Here is a 27,568-nt window from a genome sequence, read left to right as displayed (position 1 = left end):
GTAATGTTCCCTTGTGTAACAATCTAATTACAATAGACCTTCATTAATCTGTCAACCCATAGACCGGGCCATGGACACACGTCTGGTGTCCAATATCATAAAGCAGGAGCTCTAGAGACACAACAATAACTCCAATTTCACAATGGGTCAATTTAAATCGATCGCCAAACAGTAACAAAACAGAAACCTTTGAAGTACGATGCAAGATGTCGGAGATGTTGTGAAACCCATGAGTAATTCTAAACTGATGCAAGTACTATAATGTTAAGGAAATTTCATGAAGTTTGTCCCATGATTCAAAGGTAATTTGTAGTGCAGACAGTAACTGGTGTGAAATTATATGGTAATACAAAGAGGCTCCATCTATAGGAGCAGGAAACAGGATATTTGCTCTGCTGAAGAAGTTTAAGGACAGTGTGGAGAGTATTGGAGGGAAATAAAGAGGAAACCGAGAGAACAGAAGGAAGGAGGTCTCGATATTCAGTCCATCTTCTCTTTTTGGACCAGTTTTGGTGAGTCTACAAACTCCCGTCCGTTGACCACGATGACAGCGGCTGTAAGAGCACTGGCCATGCCCCAGAATAACAAGTACGCCAGCGTCTCTGTCCAAGTGTCCCCTGACAGAGAGTACCAGATCCATCATTATTCACAAACTAAATATACAGTGTACATTTTCTAAAGAAGCAACAGTAATGGAACCTTATAATTATTAAAATCATTGTCTATCTTGCAACATATAATGGTGTCCACAATAACGTAAAGGAAAAATATTTTACAAATCTCGTTTTAAAACATGTCTTGATGTATTCATGTTGGCTCCAAGTGGATTTAAAAAAATAATTAATTGTAATGACTCATGTGTCATGTGGTGTAATATTAAGTGATATTATTAAAATTACAATTTTCTTTACACATTCAATACAATAAATGTGAGCACACATAATATATATTAAGATGTTTTTTTTTTTTAAACAAATCTTATTAATTCAGAAATAAAGTTTTTGGGGAGTTGCACCATATGACATTTGACAACCTGAACTAACCTTGCATTAATAAAGTATGTCTAATATTTTAAGAGACTCCTTGACCTTGACACGGTCATGAGAATCTTCAGGGCTCTGAATTATAGAATTATATAATGTTTTTCATGGTGTTTGCACCACATGACTTTCTCAGTAGCATCACATGACTTTGATGAACCAGTGTGTGCCTCTGTAAGTCCATCCCTCACAGCCTGGTTTTCATCTGTGTTAAACTCAATATGGCATCTAACCTGACTAAGGTCTATAGATTTGGACAAAAACGTGTCATGACATTGAACCTATTGCTTTATTTCACACTGTGTTATAATGTCAGACCTTACCTGCCATTAGGAGACAGATGATGCACATGGAGAAGGCCACCACCATAATAACAGGAAGCTGCAGAAGTATTACAGAGACACATGAATATAAAATAAGCAGGGAATGACCAGCAGCTGGTGGTGTTGAATTATAAATGTGAGGACTGCATGAAGCAGCTCTTTTTTTATTCATCACAGTTTTAATTTGAATTCTCTCTCACTACAGGAAGTATGGGAAAATCACTGACCAAGAGGAACTTGTAGTCCTTCTGCACATGCAGAGGCGTCAAGCTTTCGGTTTCATCCACTGTATAGTTTCCAAGGAAGAGATCGATGGAGTCCTGTGGGCAAAGTCAACTACTTAAAACTCAACACAGCAAACTGAGTCTGACTGAAAGACATACGACAAAGAAATAATACGCACTTGTCTGAACCCGTCTGAGAAATTGTTCTTGTAGTAACGAATCATTGAGTTCCAGCCATCCATTACCAAGCCCCAGTGAGTCCTCTTCCCGGTTCTGAGGTCAAAGGTGAAGGTTACAATGGTAGACGCACACAAGAGTGCTTATTCTGAAAGGAGTCTGGGATGAATACCTGGTGAAGTCGGTTTTCAATGCTCCGGTTCCTGCGTACTGTTTAGCACAAGCATTGGCATTGTCTGCCCATGCTGAGAGAGAAAAAAAAGAAAATAATGAGGTTTCTTGCTTTTATTTACAGTTATTTATTTACAGTTTCTAGCGATATGAACACACCGTTCTTATAAATCTTCTCAAAATCAGCCTGCTCCTCAATTTTCTGGCCTACGTGGAGGACCCCCATCCTCTGAAATGACATACAGCTCAAGGTGATGTCAAATCGATATTTAACCACATTTATTTTTAAACATCTGCACAAAAGCATTTTTACACTTCCTTAACAGACATGATGCATCAAGTTTCAAGTAAGTGGCCCTAACTGACTGAAAACCCCAGCACAAAGCCACAAAATTAGAGACAGTCAGCTTTCTCGAGTGCGTAAGTGTCCTCAATTGCATCACACCTAGTTAGGATGCGTCAGATATGCTATTTGTGATGTGGCGTCACCTGTAGCTGGCTCTGTAGGGAGCGTCTGGCCAGCAGGCTCTGAATGACGTTGGTACGGTCCAGACAGTCCATACAGTTACTGCGGAAGGTTCCAGACTGCTCGGACGTCACCTTCCCGTCTGAGCTCACCATGAAATACCTGCAGAATCAGCGTTCAGGAACCAGATCAAAGCGAATCAGTGACAGCATCACAGACCACAGTCTTTCCTATAGAACGGTACAGAAATGAATACGAACCCAAACTCCTCTTGCATGTCAGAAACGGCATCAACGAGAATCTGGAGGCGATGCCATCTCATCTTACTGCATTCTTTGTGAAAGTCAAAGGCTATGTACCTTAAAAGAGATGCAAGCGTAGCAGATAGAAACACAAGTGTTTTCAACATTGATTGATAATAATAATGTTATGTAATGTAAATAAACATGTAAATAAATTAGTTTTTTTGAGCCCCAAATCAGCATATTAGCATATTCTGAAGGAATTTTGCTGAAGCTTTGATATCACAGGAATAAATGACATTTTAAAATATTATTCAACTTTGTAGTATTTCACAATATTACTGCTTTTACTTTTTAGATCAATTAAGTGAAAATGAAGCCCACACGTCTGAAATCAGATCACTTCTCCTCAACAAGCTGCATGGTTTGAGGCATTAATGATGTCTGTAGCACAAACAGTGTAGGATGAGTTATATGACACACTTCAATACTTAGTCTTAAGGGTTGGTTCAAAGTATATTCCTAGTATGAGCAATAGTAGTTGCCAAAGCAAACAAACACCACTAAAAATGCATTTGTAGGCATGAAAAGAAACTGCTGAAATACTTAATGAGTCCGTTCTCCATGCCGCTGGCCATTTTGGCGAAGGCCTGTTCAAGGGGCAGTTCAGATCCTTTCTGATTCACCTGCAGATAAAGCAATTATTTGAACTGATGTGACCAATTACAATCGACTACGATTTCCTACACAAGTGGATTGAAAGTTTACTCACCAAATTTAGAACCACTTGTTTGCCATAAATAAGAACCTGCGACTCAAAATGCCTCCTGAATCCATCCATCTGCAAGGATAGATAGATAGATAGATGGATAGATGGATGGATGGATAGATAGATAGATAGATAGATAGATAGATAGATAGATAGATAGATAGATAGATAGGTGATGGCTGTTTCTCAAACTCGGATAACTGAAGCCGAACAAAGTTGCTGTGGCAGAGATAAGTGGTCTTACGTGATTGGTGTCTGTGCTTATCTGCGGCTTGGGCTTGTACCTCAGATTAGGTCTTTGAGACCAGAAAAAGGGCATGGAGCCTCGAGTCTGTGTAAGAGGAGTGAAAGAGCACAAATTAAACCTCTGAGGTGAATTCTGGGAGGTCAGAAACAAACATTCTTCTAATAGAGGCCAACAGTAGTTTCCACCAACCTGCACAAAGGAGGCCTGGGAATTATTGTACTGGACTATCTGTTCTGTCTCAACAAAGTTAGCAGCATGTCCTTCAGAGTCAATGCCTGAGGCGCAGGGGAAAACTGTCATATCTGCAGCAAAGACCATTGTGTGAATATGTATATACGTTTGAATCTCACCTCTGACATAATATCGGACTCCAGCTCTGAAACAGCTCCGTCTAGAGATGAGGATCCACTCAAACACCTTCCCATTGATGCAGCACGGCTTCATCACAATAACTGAAGCAGTGGGTTAAGCAACAATAATCACACACATTTGCCAACTACTACTTATTTCTTCAATGTCACCTAAGGCAATTATAAGCACAAATGTATAATTAGATTAAGGACAATCCTAATTGTGACCAGTTACATACTGTGATTTATTTAAGAAGAGCAGCGTACACTTCATAATTTGCTTCTTCCAGACAATCAAGGCAAAATAAAGTGAGCCACTTAACTATGAACAACATGACATTTCTCAAAGGATACATCCGTGGATGACAGGAAATGCAAATTTGTGGAGCTGAAAAGGGGAATCGGTGAATTATTATGTGCGATTTGTTTCATGTTTTATGAATTAAGTATATTTTGTATACCTCAGGTTGTGCGATAATTTCTCTTAAAAGGTTTCCATTCCACATGAATCTCTGGTCTGCCTGTGTGGAGACATGATAGAACTGTAACCAGATGTACTCAAGAGGTTAGAATACAAGGATAGACGACTGCAAAATTACAAACTGTGTCATAAGCCAGACACAAATGCAGAGCACAAACTCTCTCTTTAAAAACATAAAAACACAGCGTTTGCCCACGTCAGCAGGTGTGCTTGTAAAACAAGAGCTGTGCAAATCTAGCTTACAATGAGATGATTTTATAAATGAGGGATGCAGTCTTAGACAATGAGCTGACCAGCTTTCTATATGTGACGCTGATGTCAACCTGCACCCTGCTGCGCTCTGCTTCTCTCTCTGCCACTGAAACTTCAAGCAGCTCTGTCTCTCATCACCCCGACTGTGCTCTGCTCACCCTCTCCAGCAGACTCATCTCCTGGAAGTCCGGGCTGGTGTTGGACAGGCGCTGCTGGGTGTGGCTCAGGTCATAATCCGTGCAGAAGTAGAAACCGTCTGTGTTGAGTACATTGCTGATCATAGACAGAAACGTCTTGTTGTCTTGCATCTGTGAGAAGGAAACAGCCATTGAATACGACTGCGGCAACAGATGATGTGAACAGAAATAAGACTAGGGTTAATGTTTTAATTATTCTTTTATTTGGGGCTGAAGAAAGTCTTGTAGTTGAAGCCAGTGCATATAGTATATTCAAAACAAGCACGGGTTAATTTGCTCCAATGCATCACAGAACACTCACAGCAATCTTACTTTAGTGCAACCCATTCATTATTGCATTAACTCATTCATTCATGTGGATGCCCCGATCAGGATTCGTCTATCGTCGATCACAGGAAGCAGTCTCTGCCGATACGATCACTGATGCTCATCTTTCTAAAGCCTCTTTTTATCATGTAGAATTATTGATAGTGATGCTCCAGTCAGGATTTCGGTTCACTCTAGGAGAGCGTGCGAGTGCTGAATGGTTTAAATACTGGCAACACTTAAAAAGAAATGCAAATTATAACCTTTAGTGATGATGCGACACTGCTTTGATTGTGTCAACTGTGCAGAGTGCAGTTCGCTCATCTCAAAGAGCTTATATTTTCATGCACTTCATTATGAAAATTTCACATTATTAAACATTACATAGACATTTCATGCAAGGATTTATCACCTTCTCAAAAAACATGTTGGAAAGCAGATTAGTAAACGCTTGAAAAATAGTTTTGACATTGCTGAGAATGCAAAGTGCACTTGCATTTTGTTATTCATTTTTGGAAGGAAACAGTGCATGAAACCAAGCTAGTGTAGCAAGAAGCATCCACTGCAGACCTCATACGCTTACACTGAACCTTCTGATAAGAGCAGAGATGTCTGGAGTACTTTAATGATCTAGCTGGTTGCAGTCAAGCCTCCCGTGTACTTTTTTCAGCTCCAGCACGAAAACACTTCACGTGTCCAGTACTGGTCTACTCACAGGCTGCATCCAACGCCATTTCAGCCGAAGTCTTATCCTTGCTAAATAATGCAGCAAGTATACAACACTGTAATGAGATATCGCTGCGCTCTGAGCGTGGGCTCAAATGAAAAATGTACTGTATGAGTACACCCAATTTCACAAGCCGGGGGTGAATCTGTTGCATTGTTCTTACAGCACTTCTAAGAAATGTAAAGACTTCTGTAAATGGAAAAAAGTCCTAAAAGTTCAGAGCAGGAAACCTTTGGTTATGATTTAGAGGCACATTGGGCAACTGATCAAACAACGAATGACATTTATACCCCTCTTTTTACTCGATGTGTCACAAACATCAGCATTAAACTGAAGGTTGAGGTTAGGGACTTTAATGACCTGAATGTCTGTGAGGTGCAAAATGGTCTTCTTATAAGAAATCACATCAAACTCCAGTGCTTTCCACACAGTGTGGCCAAACAGGTCGCCCACTTTCTTTTTCCGGGTGATGACTATGAGGTACATCCCTGTAGAACCAAAAAAAAAAGAAAAAAGAAAAATCATGCATCATGGTAATCAAAAGTATACGTCATACAATCAACGTTCCGAATTCTATGGAAAATCGGAACATCGTAATAACATAGAACCTACCAGCCACCAGCCGAATAGTTCCCATGATTCCACAAATGGGTCTGGTTACGCCTGATGGGGGGATGTCCTTAATACCTTCAAGAGGAAAAAACATTAATGCACCATTCAAGTCACAGTAACCCATTTTGCAGATTGCATATTTAATATACTTCTTTGCTTCAATGAGAGGAAGTAACAGACCTGTGCTGTGCTATAACACAGCAACTACCTCAAACATAAAATGTCACACTGCCAATACTGATGAAATGTCCCTTTGCAAGGAAGTCACCATTAAAACGGAGAACTGCAACAGAGTCCATACAGCTGCCATAACTTTTCAGCGATTCCTGTATACTCTGAAAGGTCTGAATCCATTATAAGTTGTAGCTGTTCATAAATGTCAGATCACTGCTGCCCAAACTATAAATCTTTCACTGTACTTTTTCACACGGTCAGAGAAACGAGGTGCTTAACCTTCAGAAAATGTTCATCGCCAACCTCAGGAAGACCAACTATATGAGCGGTTTTATTAATCTATTCACTTTTAGTAACCATGTTACTGAAATTGTGATAAATTGAAATTTAGTTTAATATAGATTTCTCTCGGGCTCAACAAGGCTGCATTTATTTGATCAAAAATAATAATATTGTGAAATATCAACAGTCAAACCAAAATGTATTCAGACACCTTCAACATTTCATACATTTTCACAGTTTATTCGCTATAGTTTATAAAATGAGAAAAAAATATTACAAAAACTCAAGAGTTAAACTTTTGATAATGTCAGATAACACAGAAGCAAAACATGGTCAGGTCAAAATGTCTGAATCATTTTTGGTTCCACATTTTTCATAAATTTTACTGGTAGTCCACTGTATGAAGACTGTATGGGTAAAATATGTCAGTTTACTTTATTTTGCTATCCTCACTCACATAAATGAACTATAGATGTCTGAATAATTTTTGGTTTTACTGAATGTTAAAATGTAATCTATTCCTGTGATGCAAAGCTTACATTTTGAGCATCATTTCTGACACATTTCTGATTATCATTTTTTTTTAAAATGCTTGTACTGCTTTATATGCTTGTATAAATTCAAGATGGACTGGAATATAATGTATTTGAGCTGTACCTGAGAGGGTCATCTCGGTGGACACCCTATCAATAACCAACACGTCATTAGCTCCATCATCACAGGCCTCAATGTAGAACTTCTCAGGTGTTGCATGCCTATGGAAAAGCAGAAAAAAAGACAACGTTTTGTTTTCAACAAATAAACCGAACTCTTTCTGATAAACCACAGCAGCAAGTCTATTCTGAGCCTTTTCTCCTTTTAGATTATTGTGAATGTGATAAACAGCACTGGATAAAAGGAATTGTATATGCAATACATTCAAGTGGTGACGATGATATCAATAAGGCAAAAACAGCGTCTGAAACATAACAGCTTGAAATTAATTCTCATCTTAGACCATCTGGAGAGAGCAGATTTTCAGCAACGTCTTGCATCAGAACTGCTTTTCACTTTCGGTTGTGCATATTTTTAAATAAAGTTTAGAAAATATTACAGACAGACACTGTCTCATAATGCAAGTTTCCACAATGTGAGGAGTTTGAGAGTCGGTTTCAGTAACAACATCTCACATGCTTGTCCCACTTTAATGACCGGAGTCTTCCTTCCTTACCAAAATGCTGAGCTGCCACTTTCTGTTTACCGCTGGATGAGTTTGCAAATAGGAAAACATGCAGCTTTTGCATGGCTAACCTCTGTCCCGTTACCCATGACTGCCGAATAGGTCTAAGAAATCGGTCTCAAATTTCCTTGAATGCTCACAGTTTGGTTTCATTACACATATATGTAACTACATTTAGTATTTTCTCTGAGACTTCTGATCAGGTCACACAAGTAAAAACAACCCAGATGTTCAACCTTAGCCTGCAGTTTTGTGGTTTCAATGGTGACAAATTCACATGAACTATGTGCATGGTGAAGAGTCTCAGCAAACACACTGCGGTGCAAGGATTTGGTTTATTATAAACTATGCCATTATAGTTCAGACAAGCTTTTGTCAGCTGTAGTACCATTGGCAATGTTCTGTTTATTGGGCAAGAGTCCATTCATAAAACTGAAGGGCTTACTGTATCTCTAAACAAAAATAGGCAAATTAGATAATTAGAGAAGACACAACAATCATTTATATTTTGGTATTCAGTAAGCATAATGGTGAAAAGAGGCCAAATGATGTATGTTTCTGACAAACCGATAAAAAATAATAATAATAATATTAAATTAAAAGTAAAGTGATGCGCCAAAATATCAGCAACCAAAAGTATTCTGCCAAAATAAGAATAAACACCATGTATGTTGAAATCAAAAGTGCAACTTACTGAAATGTCTTATGTAAACATTGAATCGCTGTTTCAACCAAAGGAAGACATTTAGAAAACAACTTATAAACAATATGGCATGTAACATTGGGAAAGCCATTCAATGTGCATAAACGCATTAGTTAGCTAGAAAAAATAATAATTCTAGAGAGGAACATTTTGCTGAATATACATGCACTATAAATTCATTGTATTTTTTTACTTCATTTGTGAGTATGAACGGATATTTGAAAAAATATTTTTAGTTACAGTCACTGTTTTAATAACAGTCAAATTTTTGCATTTATTTATTATAATTTTTACATGCAACTCAGTTGTATTTGAGTGTCTATTATTAAATACATTTGCAACACTTATCTCAAACTATCTATTCATTCCATTCAACTGTCATGATAAATAATGTCAGTGCAAAAAAAGAAATCTTGTTTCTCAGAACTACTGTTCATGTTCAGAAGCCAGACCAGAAAACTGAAAATAGGACCACTGTAACTCATTCCAGTGGCTGAGTGTCTGATAAATCAGAATCATCTTCATGTAAGCTGTGGGCTGGAGAGATTCCACTCAGGTTCACCTCCCTCTCAGTGGCTCGACTTCAGTTTCACTTCCTCAATTAACCAGAAATTAATTGTGCATCATACAGCATGCCATATAATCACTCGTTTTATACATACAAAAACAGATCAGTATGCTTCAACTGTCTTCAGCATCCTAATGAACAGTCCAATGAACACCCTAGTCCACTAGATGTAACTTACACTTACTAAACTATGAGCACAGCTGCTGTTCAAACTCAAATCAATGCATAAAAAACCCAGTGAGCTTCCTAGACAGCATTTGGCGAGTTATGTTCTCGTAATGCAGTATAAAGATTCGCGTTTAAATCTAGATATGCAGCTCACTGGCTTATGAAACCGCCAATCTAAACAGAGTCTGAACGGCTGAAGCCAGTGCACTTCCACCACAACAGAAAACAGCCCTGGACTGGCAACAACGCTTCATGACAGCGCCCGCAGACACTGCCATTAAAAGAGACGACCTTCATTAAAGCGAAACCGGGCGCCGTGTGCGTTTATATCTCTCTCTGAGCTCGAATAAAAGTTTTAACTTACAGGTTGAACCTCTCGTAGGCGGTCGCCATCTTCACTTCCGGGTTTGGTCTTCTTTTTCTTCTATTTTTTTTTTAAATCGTGGTTGACAACTATTTGTTGCATTACCGCCACCGCTGGACTGGAGTGTAGAAAGATGGTTACATTTTCTCCATAAAATTAATTTTTTTTAAAAGACCTGTATTCTTTAAAAAAAAAAAAAGAAAAAAAATTGTAAAATCTTCCCAGCACTTCTTTGTAAAATATTTCTATATTCAAAGATAATTTAATTGGCCTCTACTTGAGAAATAAGCTTCTGCCCATCTTGATGATATATGTGATGATTAATCAATACATGCTCTACTGTTTCTGGGGTATGCCCGAGACAATGCTCACAGTTACCATCAACATGCTTTTTCATCAGAAATAAGGTACTTTTAAGTCTGGTGTGCCCAATCCTCAGCCTGGACAACACCACTTCCTCATGTCTATATGCCTGAATCTGCAATCTTATTTACTTTACATTTACATTTACATTTAGTCATTTAGCAGATGCTTTTATCCAAAGCGACTTACAAATGAGGACAATGGAAGCAATAAAAATAAAAAAAGAGCAATGATATATAAGTGCTATAATGAGTCTCAGTTAGCTTAAATGCAGTACACATAGCAAGGGCTTTTAAATAATATAATAACTAAAAAGAAAACAGAATAGAAAAAGAATAGAGCAAGCTAGTGTTAGAGGTCTTTTTTTTATAATTATACAATAAGTGAAAAGAAAATAGATAGAATAGATAGAGAATAGATAGAAAGGGCCTGATCTTCTTAATGTTGAAGAAAGCAAATCTGCAGGACCAGACAGTTTTAGCAATGTGGTCTGAGAAAGTAAGCTGATCATCAATCATAACTCCAAGGCTTCTGGCTGTTTTTTAAGGAGTTATGGTTGATGTGCCCAACTCGATGGTGAAATTGTGATGAAACGATGGGTTTGCAGGAACCACGAGCAGTTCTGTCTTGGCAAGGTTGAGTTGAAGGTGATGGTCTTTCATCCAGTAAGAAATGTCTGTTAGACAAGCTGAGATGCGAGTAGCTATCGTCAGATCATCAGGATGGAATGAGAGGTAGAGTTGAGTGTCATCAGCATAGCAGTGGTATGAAAAGCCATGTTTCTGAATGACAGAACCTAATGATGCCATGTAGACAGAGGAAGAGAAGTGGTCCAAGAACTGAGCCTTGAGGGACCCCAGTAGTTAGATGTTTTGCGACCTGGACACCTCACCTCTCCAAGATAATTTGAAGGATCTATCTGATAGGTGAAACTCAAACCACTGGAGTGCGGTTCCTGAGATGCCCTTTGCCAGTAGGGTTGACAGGAGGATCTGGTGGTTACCATGTCAAAAGCAGCTGACAGATCAGGTAAGATAAGTATTGAAGATTTGGATTCCGCTCTTTCCAGTCTCAGGGCTTCAACAACTGCCTCCTTCCTCATTCACACTCTCATCTACATTAGAATATCTTAAAACTGTCTCTTCCCTTCCTTTCTTTTCCTCCAAACTTAGGTTATCAAAACTAGGCACTCTAGCTAATGTTTTAGCAATCACTGCTTTATTCTGCTTTATTTTTTACTTGTAACCACAATATCCTCTCCATCTATGAGCATGGGATAAACATAGCTTGTGTGTATTCCTTTCATTTTCTTGATCATACCCCAAATCCTTTCTATAGGGTTGGTACAACCCACAGAGTCACAAAAACTCTGGTATTCCTTTTTTGCCTTCTTAACAGCTCTTCTCACCAGAGCTTGAGTTCTCTTATACTCAATCGAGCACTGAATATTATGGGACTTCTTCAATTTCCTTAACGTACTGTTCCTTTATTTAACTGCCTCCTGACACTCTTTTGACCACCTAGGTACTATCCTATTTAAAGGCCTGGGTTCTTTAGAATAGCTGCTCCTGCTGCATCCACTATACTTGAGCTAATTACCCTACATAGCTCTTCAGCACTCATGCTTCCTTGAAAAATTGACAACCACTCATCACTAAATTCTCTAAACTTCTCCCAATCAGCTTTTTCTGATATCCATCTCCCTTCTCTCGTTTCATCTTTTTGCACTTACACCTCTACCTGAACTCTTATGGGGTAGTGGTCACTCCCAACTGAAGTATCCTTAAGAACTTCCCTCCCACACTTATCAGCTACATTCCTGGAAACTATTGTCAAATCTATTGCTGGCTCTGTTTCACTAGAAATGTCTACCCTAGAGGCAGATCCATCATTAAGACTGCTTCTGCATAGGACATTCCTTGCTTCTTTCATCTTCTGAACTTCACTCATACGTTTATAAACCTCATATGCTGCACTATGGTCGCCACCCCAATTGCAAAATTTTTTAGTTGCCCCTTCTTTGCATTCATCGTACTTATGTTCTCCTTGACATTTACTACACCTAATCTTCCCTTTGCACACAGCAGCCACATGCAAATACCTTTGGCAACACCTCAATGGAGGAGGGATATATACCCTGACATTATAGCTCATGAACCCAATATAAACCTTCTCAGGGAGTCAGTTTTCATCAAACGTTAGCAATATTGACAGACTTTCGCTCAAAACACCATCCCTTTTCATTTTCAAACACTTAACTTCTTTTCTTTTCACATTTTTTATGTTTCTCAACAACTCTTCAATTGAATCTTTAACTGGGATCCCAGTTATAACTCTTCTAATCAGTTCCTTGTCAAAGGCTATTACACCTCTCACTCCCTGGCCTTTTATCTTTTTTATCTGAACTGCTTTCTTCTGTTGTTCCTCATCAATGCATTCTATCAACAGTGACCCATTCCTCAATTTCTTCGCCCTGATTACTTCCCCTATCTCCTTATGTACACAATTCGTTAGCTGGATAGGACTCCAATCAGCAAAAGATACTCCCTCCTTTATCATGGAAATAAATACCATATATATTTCCTTCCTTACAAAGATATCCATATCCTCATCATCTGGTTTATTCAATTTCTTTTTCTTGCATTTTGGCCTACCTTCCTCTCCAAACCCATGCTCAAATTCATCCATCCCCCACTTCCTACTCCGTCCCTTCCAACAATTAACTCCACTCCAGTCTCCAGGAAGCCTCATAGGCTTAAATAAATTTACATTAGTGTTTTTGATCATTCAAAAATAATGGAAATTTCAATTAAATCCCCACAGTGTACAAACTGCGTAGACACAAACAGCGCTGACTACTTTCAGTCACTACGCTACAAAAGCCAATCCATCAGCGGAAGTCGCTGTCCACCGAATATTCTAAATTTTGGTTTGGTCAATCTTCCGTAAAGTATATGTGGGAGTGGCGATGGTGCAGGTTACCTCATTTGCTCCTAAGATCCTAAGGTCTACCGTTTTTTTAAGATATAGCTATTTATTTACTTCTCAAGCTTTAACCTTTTTATTTTGTGGTGAATATTCATTCTCTAGACACAAATGTTTAAGTTCTATGGGAAAAAACTAAAATAAAAACTGCCTTCCACAAGTAAATACACACATTTATATGAAGTATTGCACAACATATTGTGTATGATAATTCTTTTTAAAGAAGATTGAAGAGTTAGGAAATTGTGGTCTATTGAGGATTACAACATATCTATTCAGCAGAAGCATGGAGCAGGTGCGTGTGTGCTGGAAGGTTGTTGAAAGGTCACCTTTGTGTGCGTGTGTGTGTGTGTTTTCCACAGCTATTCAAAATGAGCAATCATTAAAAAAAAAAAATCCCAGACCTTGAAGTATTTAGGGAGTGTGATTAGTCCCCCACCCACAATCTCAACCCTATGTGTCAGAGGTAAAGCCTCCAACCCAAAAAGGTGAATGTAGGAGACAGAGGAAACCTTGTTTCACCTGTGAAACTAGACACTCACAAAAGGATGTTCCTCTGGCCCAATAACTGAGTATCATCACATTCACTCACTTGTGGCATAACAATATTTGCATCGCATAGAATCACGTGCAAAGACTTTACGGGGCATATGCATAATATATACACTACTGTTCAAAAGGTCAATGAGATTGTTTTTCAAAGAAATTAATACTTTTATTCAGCTAGGATGCATTAAACTGACAATATAGACATTTATAATGCTACAAAATATGTACAGTATATTTTAATACTTTTGTAGAACGATGTATTTATAAGAATCCTAAGAAATATATATATATATATATATATATATATATATATATATATATATATATATGTATATATATATATATATATATATATATATATATATATATATATATATATATATATAAGAAAAATATGTATCACAGTTTCTTAAATAATAATAATAATTAGCACAACTGTTTTCAACTTTGATAATGATAGGAAATGTTTATTGAGCAGCAAATCAGCATATTAGACTGATTTCTGAAGGATCATGTGACACTGAAGCTGGAGTAATGATGCTGAAAATTCAGCTTTGATCACAGGAATAAATTACATTATATATATATATATTCAAATAGAAAACAGTAATTTTAAATTGTAATAATATTTCACAATATTGTTGTTTTGATTGAATTTTTTGATCAAATAAATGCACAAATGACAATTTCAAAACTATACAATATCTTACCGAGCTCAAACTTTGAACAGTAATGTATATTAGTGTATATATTATTGTAAAAGCGTTTGGACACTTAAAAATGTTTGAATGTCATAGGATTAGATATTATCAGACCAAATTACTTTATTATGAACAGTGTATCTGTTGTTGTATAATTGTAAAACCACTGTGCATTTGCAATATTTCTTTACAAAAAACAACACATGATATAATATCTTGTTTATTAATACTTACTTCCATTACTAATTACTTCCAATATTTTGCAATGGCACATACATATGTCACTGCAATGAACAAATGATTTTTCCCCCAATACCTGTAAAAAATTAGCGTCCAGTTTAAATTAAGAGGAAGCTTTTTTATTGTACAAGTTTATGAGATCAGTCAGACAAATGCTAGATTACTCAGATGTCTGAATTCCCCTTATCTTTCAACATCTCAGTCGCTGTCAGACTCAAATATGCCAACAAATATGTGGGAGTCAGTTTATCCCATGATGCTGCACATGGAGGAAGCTGGGGGTCACATTTCATTGTCACCCTTACGATAAAGAAGTTAATTCATGTGTACTATTAGTATACTTTTAAACTAAAAATAGGAACGTATGCTTTTAGTTTACTTTTTATGTACTTCTCAGAAATGGGCTTTATGTACTCATCAGAAATATACTTAAAATGACACTTAAGTATACTCAACATATATTTGAGCTATACTTGTGCTCATAGAATCTGTGTTTTCATTATTATACAGTAGAGGGCACTAGTACACATCTTCTGTACAGAATAATAATAAAACACACACACACACACACACACACACACACACACACACACACACACACACACACACACACACACACACACACACACACACACACAAGTGAAGAAGAAAAGAGCAGCACCAGATACTAACACATGTAATCTAACATGATCATCTGACATGAAGCAGCATCAAAACTGTAACGTTATGGAATAAAATGTCGACTGATGAAGAGATAATAATTAAGTCAAGTTTTGGGGTGTTGATCGACTCCATCTATATTTTGATGTTTTAAAACTTTATTCAGCTTTTTGTTCAAAATGTTATTTCGGTAACACTTTCTATGAAGCCCGTATTTATAATACATTATAAGGGTATTCTTTAGGCATTATAATGAATGCATAATGCATTATAAAAAAAATTATACTATATTATATCAACTCATGAATAATCATAACAACAATTATAATACACCATAATACGTATTTGTGGTTATAAGTTTAAGAGTATGATTATTTATAACACAATGAACACCATATTAAATCAACTTCATTTACAGTATAATGGACGGTAACAGTATCTTACTACAGCTTGTGGGTGGTTAGATGTTAAGCGAGATTTTATTGTTTCCTGTGGAACAAATGTTAATTAATTGATGTGAGCTTAATACTCATATAATATGTTTTATATGGTTATATTTTATTTTGATTGTCACCTTAATCAATCGACTATAAGCAGCTTTGGAACTACATGCCAACTAACTCTCATTAGAGTATTACTATGCTCAAGAATGGTAGAATATTGTAAGGTGGAATAAGTTAATGTACTTGCAAAGACATTTATAGTCTGTTTATCTGTTGGTTGACCATCAAAATAAAGTGTTAGTATATATTTACAGTAGCAGACATTCTAGTACTCTAATGACCGCTAGTTGATATGTAGCTGCAGAGTTTCTTATATGTGCTGTCTAAAGGGTACCATCAAAATTATATTAAAATTAAAATAGTTCAAAGCAAATGTGTCATATTACACATTCATCTGATCTGAAATCTGATCTTATGGCTGTTTGAGAGAAAAAAAATATTATTAATATTATTATTACTACTACTTATAAGTGGTCTTTGACCGCTTTAAGTAGCATCAGAAAAATTGCAAGATAAGAGACTTATAATACATTATAACTGTGAGAAATATAATCCATTGTAAAAGTTGGTGCAACATGTTCATTGTGTTATAAATCATCATACTCTTAAAAGCTATAACCACAAATAAGTAAATATTATAAAATATTAAAACTGTTCTTATGAATATTCATGAGATGAGACAACATATTATACGTTTTTATAATGCATTATGTATTCATTATAATGCCTTAAAACTTATGAATATATTTGCAGTATAAAACTACCATACTGAGACTATATTTCAAAGTGTACAAAGTTTTTAATTAGCAAACTATCAGTATAGTTTAAAATAAACTTGAGTAAAATAAAGTTGAAGTATACCATATAATATATATAAGTATACTTTTTGGTGAGGGCATACATACCAAACATGGACAATTTCATGAACACTGTTGTTATGTCATTACTTCAGGGCATGAGCATGAGTGTGTTGTGTACCTCTAAAAACGGCATCCCATGACCCAACTTTTTGAGCTCTATTTTTAATTTCCCTTCTGAACTAAGACTCAGTTTCATTTCCTTCGGAGAGGCTGACAATATTTAAAAAATGTAATGTCATAATTAGGAAGGAGGATGAATAAACAGTTTAGTAATTTCAGGGGAATCTGTCAATATTTACAATCACAAGTATCATGTTTTGGTCAATATGCTATTGCCTGAGAGACAATATCTCAATAAAAAGATTATGTTTTACAGATATCTATTGTTCTATAATAAAGTCACTGATCAAATGAAGGCCTGAAAGAGAGCTCTGTGTTTCTCAGTTGAGTAGTTACGCTGAAATGTGACCTCATAGATTCACTACACTATTTTTAAATGTCCTACTTTTGAGTTCTCCAGTAGAAGCCTACGTATATTGAAACCCTCTCATGTGGTATGCTGAAAACTTGCATCATTTGGCTCATGCATTAGCAATGCGCTGGAAACTAAATCAAAAAGTTTTTTGACACAGTGTTGTTGGTATATTGGCATACCACAGTTTCCCCATATAATTAACCCCACACAAACCTGTAATGTTTGAGCTATTTGGTGATGACGACAAGGACAAGGACCAAAACTGCTTTTAGTGCTCTAAATGCAAAACATATATATATATATATATATAACTTGGGTTTTCTTTTACCCTGCATTTGACTAGAATTCCATATAGAACCATACCAATCTAAGCATTTGGTCTTATCGATTTAATATCTCTTAAGCCATGCAGTAACAACTACTTTTGCAACATTAACACATTAAATACCCAACAGACAAAGGATCTAAAACAAGAGTCCATGTTAAACAAGAGGCCACGTGAGCTTACCGATAGCCCGTCATGATCAAAAGTCCCAGTTCCTCAGAGTGAATGCATTTGTGCCTCTGCCTTCCTCCCTGTCCGTCGTACCCCAGACAACTGACCGATGCACGTATTTTGAAACCACTGATTGAACTGGGCATGAGCTTCTAATTTCTTAAGAAGGAAATGACGGGTACACAGGAGACAGCCACACCTCAACCAGGTTAATGCGACACCTCCCACTCAAACTTTTATGTGGCGATGCCCAGAAAGATCACATTCTCAAGTGGGCTGGTCTCCGACTTGATCTTCCACCGGTGCGAGGACCACAAGACGCCGGACGTCCCGCTGCAGAATGGTACTCGATTTGGGATCTCTGGCACCAGGTTTGGATTCATCACCGAAATACTGGAGCTTGGAGAGACCCTCACACAAACATCTCGAACAACACTTCTGGAATCAGGATTTACACTGATGACTTTTGCAAGTCTGAACTGCCCTCTTAGTGCGTTCTGGTCGCAGAGCCAAACTATGTCTCCAATGGCAACGTTACTTTCAGCAGTATGTCACTTACTGCGAACGAACAGGTTCGGACCAGCGAGTTGGCTCCAGGACTTCCAGAAGTTGTTGACTATAGTTTGTACTTCTTTGAGTCTTTTGAATGGATAAATGGTGTAGTCGACAGTTTTGAAGTCTCCACTTTTTGTGGTTCGACCAAGCAACAGATTATTTGGTGTGATGTACTGGATGCGCTCTTCTCTGCTTTGAACTCTGGCTCAACTCTGGGTCTCTCATTAGCAAGATTGGCAGCTAGCTGGAGCACAGTCAGGAACTCACTGAAGGTAAGGCCTTCTACATTGCCAAGACTTTGGAGGGCTCTCTTAGTGACTCTGACAGCTTCAGCGGCCCCGTTTCGGTGAGGTGAATCAGACAGAAGGATTTTCCACGTCCAGGTGGTCTCATTTCTGGCTGCATTCTCTTCAAGCAACTTTTTATTCTGTTGATTTAGGTAAGTGTAAATCTCTTTTAGGACAGGTCTTGCTCCAACAAAGTTTGTATCAGGATCAGACTAGGACATATCCAAATAGGTCAACGGATGTAAACTTGAATGATGCAGCAGACCTCTCTTCAGGTAAGTTTCCCATTATCTGCATGTAGGTTCTTGCCTTTGCTTTCCTGCAGACGATACACAACTTTTCGGGCAATAATTCTTCCTCTTTTGACCCACGCCTTTTTCCTCATCCACAGCAGAGTTCCCACCACTCCATCATGTCCCTCGCTGTGTGCTTCTCTGGCTAGCAGGGTGGATAACCAAGCTTGGAAAGATAGAAGAGGAACTGCTCTGTGGTCTTCTCCGAAGGTCTGGACTCTGCCACCACAAACCAGAAGTCCACTTGTCTGGTCCCTGTGGATGACTAGTCTGTCTATTGTGGTGCTTGGAAAGTCGACATCCTCTTGTTCTGTTAGGCAAAGGTCTCAGAACAAGTCTCATCTTTCGCTGACTGTAAGGACACCAGAGGATCGTACTGCCTCCCACTTTCTTGGGCTCTGATCTTGGCACTCAGGAACTTTTTAGCTGCTCTCCAGATCCATGCCACGGTCCCGACCAGCCTTCTCAGGTTGCTGAAGTGCCTTTTAATGATGAGCTGATGAATTGCTGTTCCTGGTGGTGGGCTTCTGGACTCTAACTGGGCCGGATCATATGCTGGATCGTGTGCAGCCTTCAGGCAACTTCTGATAAGTACTGCTACAAATGTCTTTTTCTGGATCTTTGTAACTTTGTCTCGAGCTTGGGCTGCGACATCTCTAGCAGATTTCTTTGGCCACTCATTGTGAGGAAGTTGGAGGAACTTTGGACCAAGATGGTACCATTTGTCGACCTGGAGTCGGCAGTGTCTCTGGAAGTAGGTCTTGAGGCAAGCTGCGAATACAGCTTTGCACATCTCAGCTTTCAAAGGATAACCTCTGTGGTCGAGAGGGGTCAGCTTGGCTTTGGATTCTACCAGTCTCACAACGACACCATGGCTGCAGCTCCATCGAAGATACATCACCACACCGAATGCGTGTTTGCTGCCATCAGAAAACGTGATGGCACTGAGCTTTGCACAGAGGTCTGGCGGAGTCAGGGATCTGGCGAAGCAAAGTTGGCTTAGGTCAGCATATTCTTCTAATAGCTTTATGGCATCTTCTCGGAGACCTTCAGACAAGGCAGTGTCCCACGTGTCTTCTAAGCAGTACCTCAATTTGGCTTCTTGGAAAGCTCTCCTGACCAGAATGGCACTTTTTTGCTTAACAGGAGTCACAAGGCTGAGTTGGTCGTACAGGCCAGAGACTTGGCTTAGCAGCTTTCTTCTAATGAGTGGATCAGGAGTTTGATTTCTGGCTTCTTCTCTGAACAGGTTTTGACCAAGGTGGATCTTCCTGTTTTTCTTTGAAAGTTCACTGCAACCATGACATAAGGTTGTCATCGTCGATGGTGTAACCAAGACCAAGGGCTTTGTTGTCATCTTCCCTCAGCGGGTTTGGCAGGATCATAATTTTTGGCTCTCAGTCTTGGGGTATTTCCTCCCACTTTGACTAGAGTAAACCCAGGGCTTCATGTAAATTCCTCCAGCTTTAAGGATGTACTCAGTGTTAGCTGTGAGGCATTTCAGATGGTCAAGGTCGTTGTGTGAAGTCAGAATGTCGTCGACGTAGGCATCTTCTTCTAACACGCATCTTTCTTCTTTGAAGTAACTGAATGAAGGTAAATTTGCAGTCTCTCGCATGGCAACTTGGGCTATGCAATTGGCAGGTTTGTCATGCCACAGGAATCGGTGCAGGTGGACCTCTCGGTCTTCCAGCCAGACAGAGTTATACATCTTGCGAATGTCACCAAGGGCAGCGTAGATACCAGTTCGGAACCTCAACAGGACAGCTCTGATTGGGTTCAGAACGTCAGGAGCTTTGATGAGGATGTCATTTAGACTGAGACCTCTGTACTCTTGGCCTTTATTTTCTACCAATTAGATTGCATTTTTAACAAAGTATACACCTACCCCAACCCTAAACCTACCCTTACAGTAATGCAGATACATTAAATATTGTTGTTTAGCATGAGAAAAAAGGCGATATTGATGTGCGCATGCGTAGTAAACCCGGTGTCCTGACAATTTATCCTACCCGTCAGATTTTCCTACCCGGGTGTACTGCGCATGCGCACATCAATATCGCATCCTTTTTCTCATTAATACTGACAAATTGTACTACCCACTGTTTTAGTGGGAGGTAGGGAAATCTGACAGCGTAGGACAAATCGACAGAACACCAGGTAGGAAAATCTGATGGGTAGAATAAAATGTCAGGACAGCGACATGTAAAGAAGGAAATGGCCGGTACACGGGAGACAGCCACACCTCCACCTGGTTAACGCGACAGGTTTCTCTCTCACACAAAAATTAAATCTTTACGTACTTACTTACTTAACTTTATTGTCCTTAAAAGGCCATTCTTTAAGTAGACAGCAGTATACATGCACTTACAGCAGCAACACTAAACACATAAAACACACATTTATAATAAGTCATTTAAAAATATGATTGCAGCAGGTACAAAGGAATTAGTTCACAACCCCGTGATACATCATCATAATGGTTTAATAAAAGCAATGAAGTGAAGAAACTTGAACTCATGCAAACTCACGCAAACAAACAAACAGTGTTGCTACGTTGAGGTTACTGCTTGGGTCATTCTACAGAAAATATATTACAGGAATATTACAATTGAAAAACACATTAGGGTTACAATTTGTTTTATATTTTAAAATAAAACAATGTGTTATTTGAACAATAAGACGTTCTTGCACCATAAATGTGGCAATATTTGTTTTTAATTAATTATAAAGAATTCCAAGAACCACACAGCTGCTTGTCCCCACAGCCATGTACACAGGGAAAGTGCTTTATTTTGCAGTCAAAATCAAGGTTTTCTACCATTTAAATTACAAAAATGTATTCTTAACTATCAAATATATGATATAAATGGCATAATAAAATATAATGCTCAATAAATATTATAAAATATATAGTGAAAACAGTGGTCCCCAGGATTTGTGTCACTGGTGTTACAGTTTGAAAAAAACTGTAATTTTGTAATAAAAATCACACTGATGACATCACTTGACTTCCTCCTTCCTATTTTCTAAAGATCTATGAAAAAAGCCCATGTTAAGTCCACTGTTTCTTTTCAATTATCAGAAATTTTCTGATTTAACTCACAATTTCATATGAAGCTTTTAGTTGACGTCACTGGTATGACCCATTTATTGTTAGGGAATTGTAAAAAAAATAAAAAACTATAATAAAAATGGATTAAACTACTTAATTTAGTGAGTATGCAATGACTGACAACATATGGTTTGATACCTTACAGCAAACATTTTATAAAATGCTTTTTTCATGAAAATTGTCACTGATGTTACCTTCCTTATGGGTAACACCAGTGAAGATCAGTATAAGTATATCAGGTCTTATGTATGTCACTTGTGATTCATTGTGTCACTGGTGTTACTATGCTGTGTTCCTGTGTTGCTGTACTGTTTATTTCTTTCAAATTAAATAAATAAAACATAATCTCCTTATTTCTTGCATTTTCATTATTCTTCTGTAACTCTGACTACATGTGCTGAAAAAAATATCAAGAAAAATATTCAATAAAATCTTTTTTATATTGACAAAGAAGGTAATACCAGTGACAAAAAATGGTTCATGTGGTCTTGAAATAATTGCACAAAAAAGCTAAATAGAAAAAAAATTAAGCTGTCATTTATATGTATTCATAAAGTCAAGGTAATCTAATAATGTGGTCTACATTTGACAAGTTTAAATTTTAGAAAAATAAATACATTTTAAGACATACCAAAAGTGGACATTTGTGTAGAATTACCCTTCTACAGGTCGTCACAGTGAAGCGCCGCCTCCTGAAATCAGCCAAATTTGAAAAAGTCAAACATTTATTTAAAAAAAGTCAACAAGTCTTTGATGTGTTTGATATTTCATATTGTTTATGCTTTCTTTCGTGACATTTTATGACATTCTGGTTAAAGAAATGTGAAGTTTCATTCATTTATCCCATGCCATAAATAAATATATAAAAAAGGCTAAAATGTTTCAAAATGTAAATATATGTTCTACCAATTTCTACAGTTTTTTCCTAAATATATTTTTTAAATATTTAAAATAGCATTTGAAATACATATTTTGCCCTCCATATATTTCAGCCCAAGAAAATACATTTGAAGTGTCACATTTAAGGAAAAATGTATTATATGATATATAACACATTTACATAATACCCAGAAATAATCCAATTACAAAGAGATCAAATATATAATGGTTGGGTGGGGGATGGGACGTTTACAGGCAAATTTAAACTTTTCATCGAATTTTTTTTTTTCTCAAATTTTTGATATGGTAAAAATTTGAAGGTTTTCTTTTAAAATGTAACTATACAGCAGAATCATTTTTTTCTGCGATGATGTTCAACTGTTGCTATTATGTGTTTGTGCTTTAACAAGCGTCTACCTGTCGAACAGTGTGCAGTGCTACACTTACATACCACAGTCATCAAAACACTGATGTTGTAAGACTTGTCTGAAAAGCCTTGTCTGAGATAAATGGACAGAATAATTCCTCTGCTATCACACGTTCATGCTGAGAGGCCTATGAAAGTGTCAAAAGCACTTATTTCCTTTGACTCTTTCAGTCATGTCATGATGAATACACGCACACAAAAAAGAGGAAATTGCATCATTCACCTCATTTGCACCGGAGGACTGAATTTGGAAAAAACAGAGCAGAATTTTGCAAAAAAAAAAAACAGAGAATAATCCATTCTAAAGTTTTAGATTTATTCTTAGTAAGAGGAGGAAAAGCCTCTCTCCAATGTCATCTGATTTGTTTTCAGAATATGTGAAATAAATATGATTATAAATGTGATTATTTGTAATGATTTATTACAAAAGTGTACCATTAACGTAAAATACTTCATTTTATATATAAAATTGGCATTGCCTATTTTGGTTGAATGATTACAGAGAAATCAAACAGAATACCAGTGAAAGAGAGACCTCTGAATTATATTCTGAAATATATAATTCTATGAATTATGTATAGAGTTTTATTTTTAATTGAAGGGATTGTTGAAATAGTGATACACTATAAAGATTTAATGATTCTACTCACTTAACCTATATTATGATGAATAATGACATTTGAAATATCATTCCTTGGAAAATTACACAATAACTGCATGAATGAATAATTATTCAGTTAAATAATAAAAACACAAGTAACAACATGCTTGCCTTCTATCACAATTCTAGGGAAGTCGTCTTATCACACACGTCTCGTTTAAACTGCTTAAAAACTAAATACAAATCTAAAATTTGATTTACTGTAACAACAAATGAACAGTTAACAAAAAGATCTATATAAAAATGTATAATTAAATTATGAAAATTCATATATTACTAATAGTCAAAAACCACAAAGGTTGAGATGGAATAAAGAAATGACATATAACAATGTAATTTAAAATAGAAAAGGCATTTTAAGTAATATTTTTCGTATTTTGCACACAGAAAACACACACACACACACACACGCGTATGTATATACATACACACATACACACAACATACACACACACGATGCATGTATAAAATTTATTGTCTTGAAATCAAGGTTCCAAAAATGATTTTTTTTCAGTGATTTTGGGTTCTTTAAAGAACCTTTCAATAACCAATTCTAAACATAATTTTTTTTCTTAGTGTGAATAACATCTTCAAAGCCTATTAAAACCTTTTTCCTCTATAAATAACCTTTTGCACGGTGAAAAGGTCCTATGGAAGTGAACGGTTCTTCATAGAATGATCAATAAAGAACCTTTGTTTTTAGAATGATACAATGTCACAAAACTGTAAACAATAGTCCATAAAACAACTGGATTATTTTTAGTAATAGTAATTCATTTTGTGTGCGTAAGTGGGTGGGTGTTTGATGGTTTCTCCTCTCGTCTCCCCTCTACTGCTCATTTTTTCTCCACACACTGAATCACTGGAGTTTCCCCTCTTTGCGTGCTTTAAAAAGAATGAAGAACCATTTTTTGAGCACAACACCGACAGACCAACAAAGAAAAACACTAAAGTGATAAACTGAGCCGAGGAGACTTTACAAGACCATTTAAAAGTGTACTGACAGCATCTGTACATTGCAATTTCTAGTTTAACTTAAGCTTTGCGAGGACTAATAGACAGTGATGATGGATCTTGAGAGTCAGCTTCTTGAAGAAGGAGGATTGCTGCCCTCACCCCAGGTGACCGTGTCGTGGAGGAAGTCCGGCGTCTGGCGGGTGTGTGGGGTCCTGCTGGCTGTGGCCCTGTGTGCCGCCGCGGCTGTCTGCTTCACGCTCAACAAGGTGACAACCAAGACATCATGTGTTTCATTGTGCCATTGTGCGTTACAGTGTACTTATTGTTACGTTTCTTGTTCATTTTAGTCTCAGAACAATCAGGAAGGAGGACATGGTGAGTTCAGACCCTCGGTTTCAGATCCTCTTTTTTTCCTGTGAAATGAAATCATGCTAAATTAGTTATTTGTGTCTTTCCCCGTCAGCGCTGAGGCTCACATTAAGAGATCATCTTTCAAAACAAAAAGTCACTTCCAAGGCTGCCATCCATTTAACAGGTAAGCTACATTCAAAAGTGCTTAAGGTGAGCTGTAAATAAACGCTGAACATCACCTTACCTCAGAATGCATTCAGAGTTTATACAGCTTTGCATTTCATAATACATTTCAAATATATCTAGTCAAAATAGTTTTGGGAGTGATTGTATGAAGTCTAAAAGTTACCTAGACTATAAACGTTAATCATTTGGTTATGTTTTAAAAAATGTAGGATAAACAAATATGTGTCAGATTTTACTTTTTTCAGTGACTTTTAAAAGAAGTCGTCAAAAACCATTCAAACTCGAATTAATCTGTCAATTAGAAATGAATCAAATACCGACAACAATATGAACAGCTTGCATTACATGCTCTCATCCTTGAAAAGATACAAACTAAGAGAAAATATGACACTAATTACAGTAAATATTGTTTCACTTACAGTGTTAATAAACATAGTTTTGATATTTTGTGTAGTGACTGCAAAGACCATGAAATATTGATTAAAAGTGATTAAATTAGAAATAAATATTACTTCAGTGTTTCATTTTGAGAGCATTTGTGTTAACTTTGTTAATGTTATCAATGTAATGTATCCATAAATTATTGAACAACAATTTTTACAGCATTTATTAATCTACAGTAGGTTAATGTTGTATAGCCTATACAATTGTTCATTTTTATTCATGTTTGTTTTCATTATATTAACTAATGTTAATTTGGGCAACTTGAAATTATACAAATGTATTAGCTTTGTATATTTATGAATTGTATTAAAGGGAGAGTTCACCCAAAACTGAAAATGAAGACAGTATTTTTGTAGCTTACGGTTGATGTCACACGGACTGTTTTACTGATGTCCTAACAACATTTCTGGAAGCTGATCGTGGTAGTACACTTTCCGTCTATGGGGAGGGTCAGAGAGCTCTCAAAATGCATCAAAAATATCTTTATTTGTCTTCCGGAGATAAATGAAGGTCTTATGGGTTTGGAACGACTTGAGGGTGAGCAATTAATGACAGAATTTTCATTTTTTGGGTGAACTATTCCTTCAAACAATACCATAAAATAAGCCATTGTGGTAAGGTTGCCACTTGATGTCCAATGTAAAATCTGTATCCTGTTGAGTAGCACCGACTAAGGCCATGTTTTTGTTGTTCTCTTTCAGGTGCATATGAACCTAAAGTGTCCAAAGACACCCTGGACTGGAAAAAGGACCAGGACCAGGCTTTCACTTCAGGCGGCTTGGAATTAGTGGAAAGGGAGATCATCATTCCTACTGATGGCATTTACTTCGTCTACAGTCAGGTGTCTTTCCACATCAATTGCAAGACTGACATTCCTGAGGACCATGATGTTGTGCAAATGAGCCACACAGTGTTGCGCTACTCTGATTCCTATAGCAGCTACAAGCCACTTTTCAGCGCAATCCGCTCCGCCTGCGTGCAGGCGACAGACTCTGACGATCTGTGGTACAACACGATTTATCTCGGTGCGGCCTTCAGCCTGCGAGCCGAAGACAGGCTGCGCACCTATACGACGAAAGCACTCCTGCCTCGCGTCGAAAGCGGCAACGGAAAGACCTTCTTTGGGGTGTTTGCTCTATGATATATGCTCTAAAAATCCTTCAAAATAGGGCACAATATACTCAACGAGCTTTCCTTATTTATTTATTTATTTATTTTGGTGTCTTTTAGTTATTTTTTTATTTATGTCTTTTATTTATTTTTTTATTTATTTATTTATTTTGTGTTTACCTATTTTTTATTTTTTTTTGAAAAGTAAAAGTAAAATCCCACCAAAACTGAAATGACCCACATGGAATGTTTTATATTAAAACTCAAAATCTATAACTCTACGAGTTTTGTGGATCAGATCATTATGTTCATTTTTATGAACATGTAATGCTAAAGTTAATGTTATGGGTATTTATTTTACTGTTAATTTAAATAATAAAAATACTGCACTGCTACTGTAATTTAATCC

At 37.0% G+C, this 27,568-nt stretch overlaps 2 protein-coding genes across 2 annotated transcripts; one reads left to right on the top strand and one right to left on the bottom strand.

Moving 5' to 3' along the window:
* Window positions 1-216: 216 nt before the first annotated feature.
* Window positions 217-10,190, bottom strand: LOC132104427 (phosphatidylinositol-3-phosphatase SAC1-A). The gene is made up of 20 exons (XM_059509894.1): window positions 10,063-10,190; window positions 7,698-7,795; window positions 6,585-6,659; window positions 6,333-6,460; window positions 4,901-5,050; window positions 4,471-4,530; window positions 4,364-4,397; window positions 4,010-4,111; window positions 3,849-3,934; window positions 3,657-3,743; window positions 3,416-3,484; window positions 3,250-3,329; window positions 2,662-2,760; window positions 2,425-2,563; window positions 2,095-2,164; window positions 1,937-2,009; window positions 1,767-1,860; window positions 1,591-1,683; window positions 1,364-1,421; window positions 217-617 (listed from the first exon to the last, which is right to left on the bottom strand). The coding sequence occupies exons 1-20, from the start codon at window positions 10,089-10,091 to the stop codon at window positions 481-483; spliced, it is 1,761 nt and encodes a 586-aa protein (XP_059365877.1). The 5' UTR covers window positions 10,092-10,190; the 3' UTR covers window positions 217-480.
* A 14,856-nt stretch (window positions 10,191-25,046) lies between these two features.
* Window positions 25,047-27,228, top strand: LOC132104757 (tumor necrosis factor-like). The gene is made up of 4 exons (XM_059510306.1): window positions 25,047-25,334; window positions 25,416-25,443; window positions 25,532-25,603; window positions 26,751-27,228. Exons 1-4 carry the CDS (start codon window positions 25,176-25,178, stop codon window positions 27,188-27,190), a joined length of 699 nt encoding a protein of 232 aa, XP_059366289.1. The 5' UTR covers window positions 25,047-25,175; the 3' UTR covers window positions 27,191-27,228.
* The last annotated feature ends 340 nt before the right edge of the window (window positions 27,229-27,568 follow it).

Source organism: Carassius carassius, chromosome 25 (assembly GCF_963082965.1).
Source record: "Carassius carassius chromosome 25, fCarCar2.1, whole genome shotgun sequence".
NCBI classification, from domain to species: Eukaryota; Metazoa; Chordata; class Actinopteri; order Cypriniformes; family Cyprinidae; genus Carassius; species Carassius carassius.
This window is presented reverse-complemented; position numbering and strand designations above follow the sequence as displayed.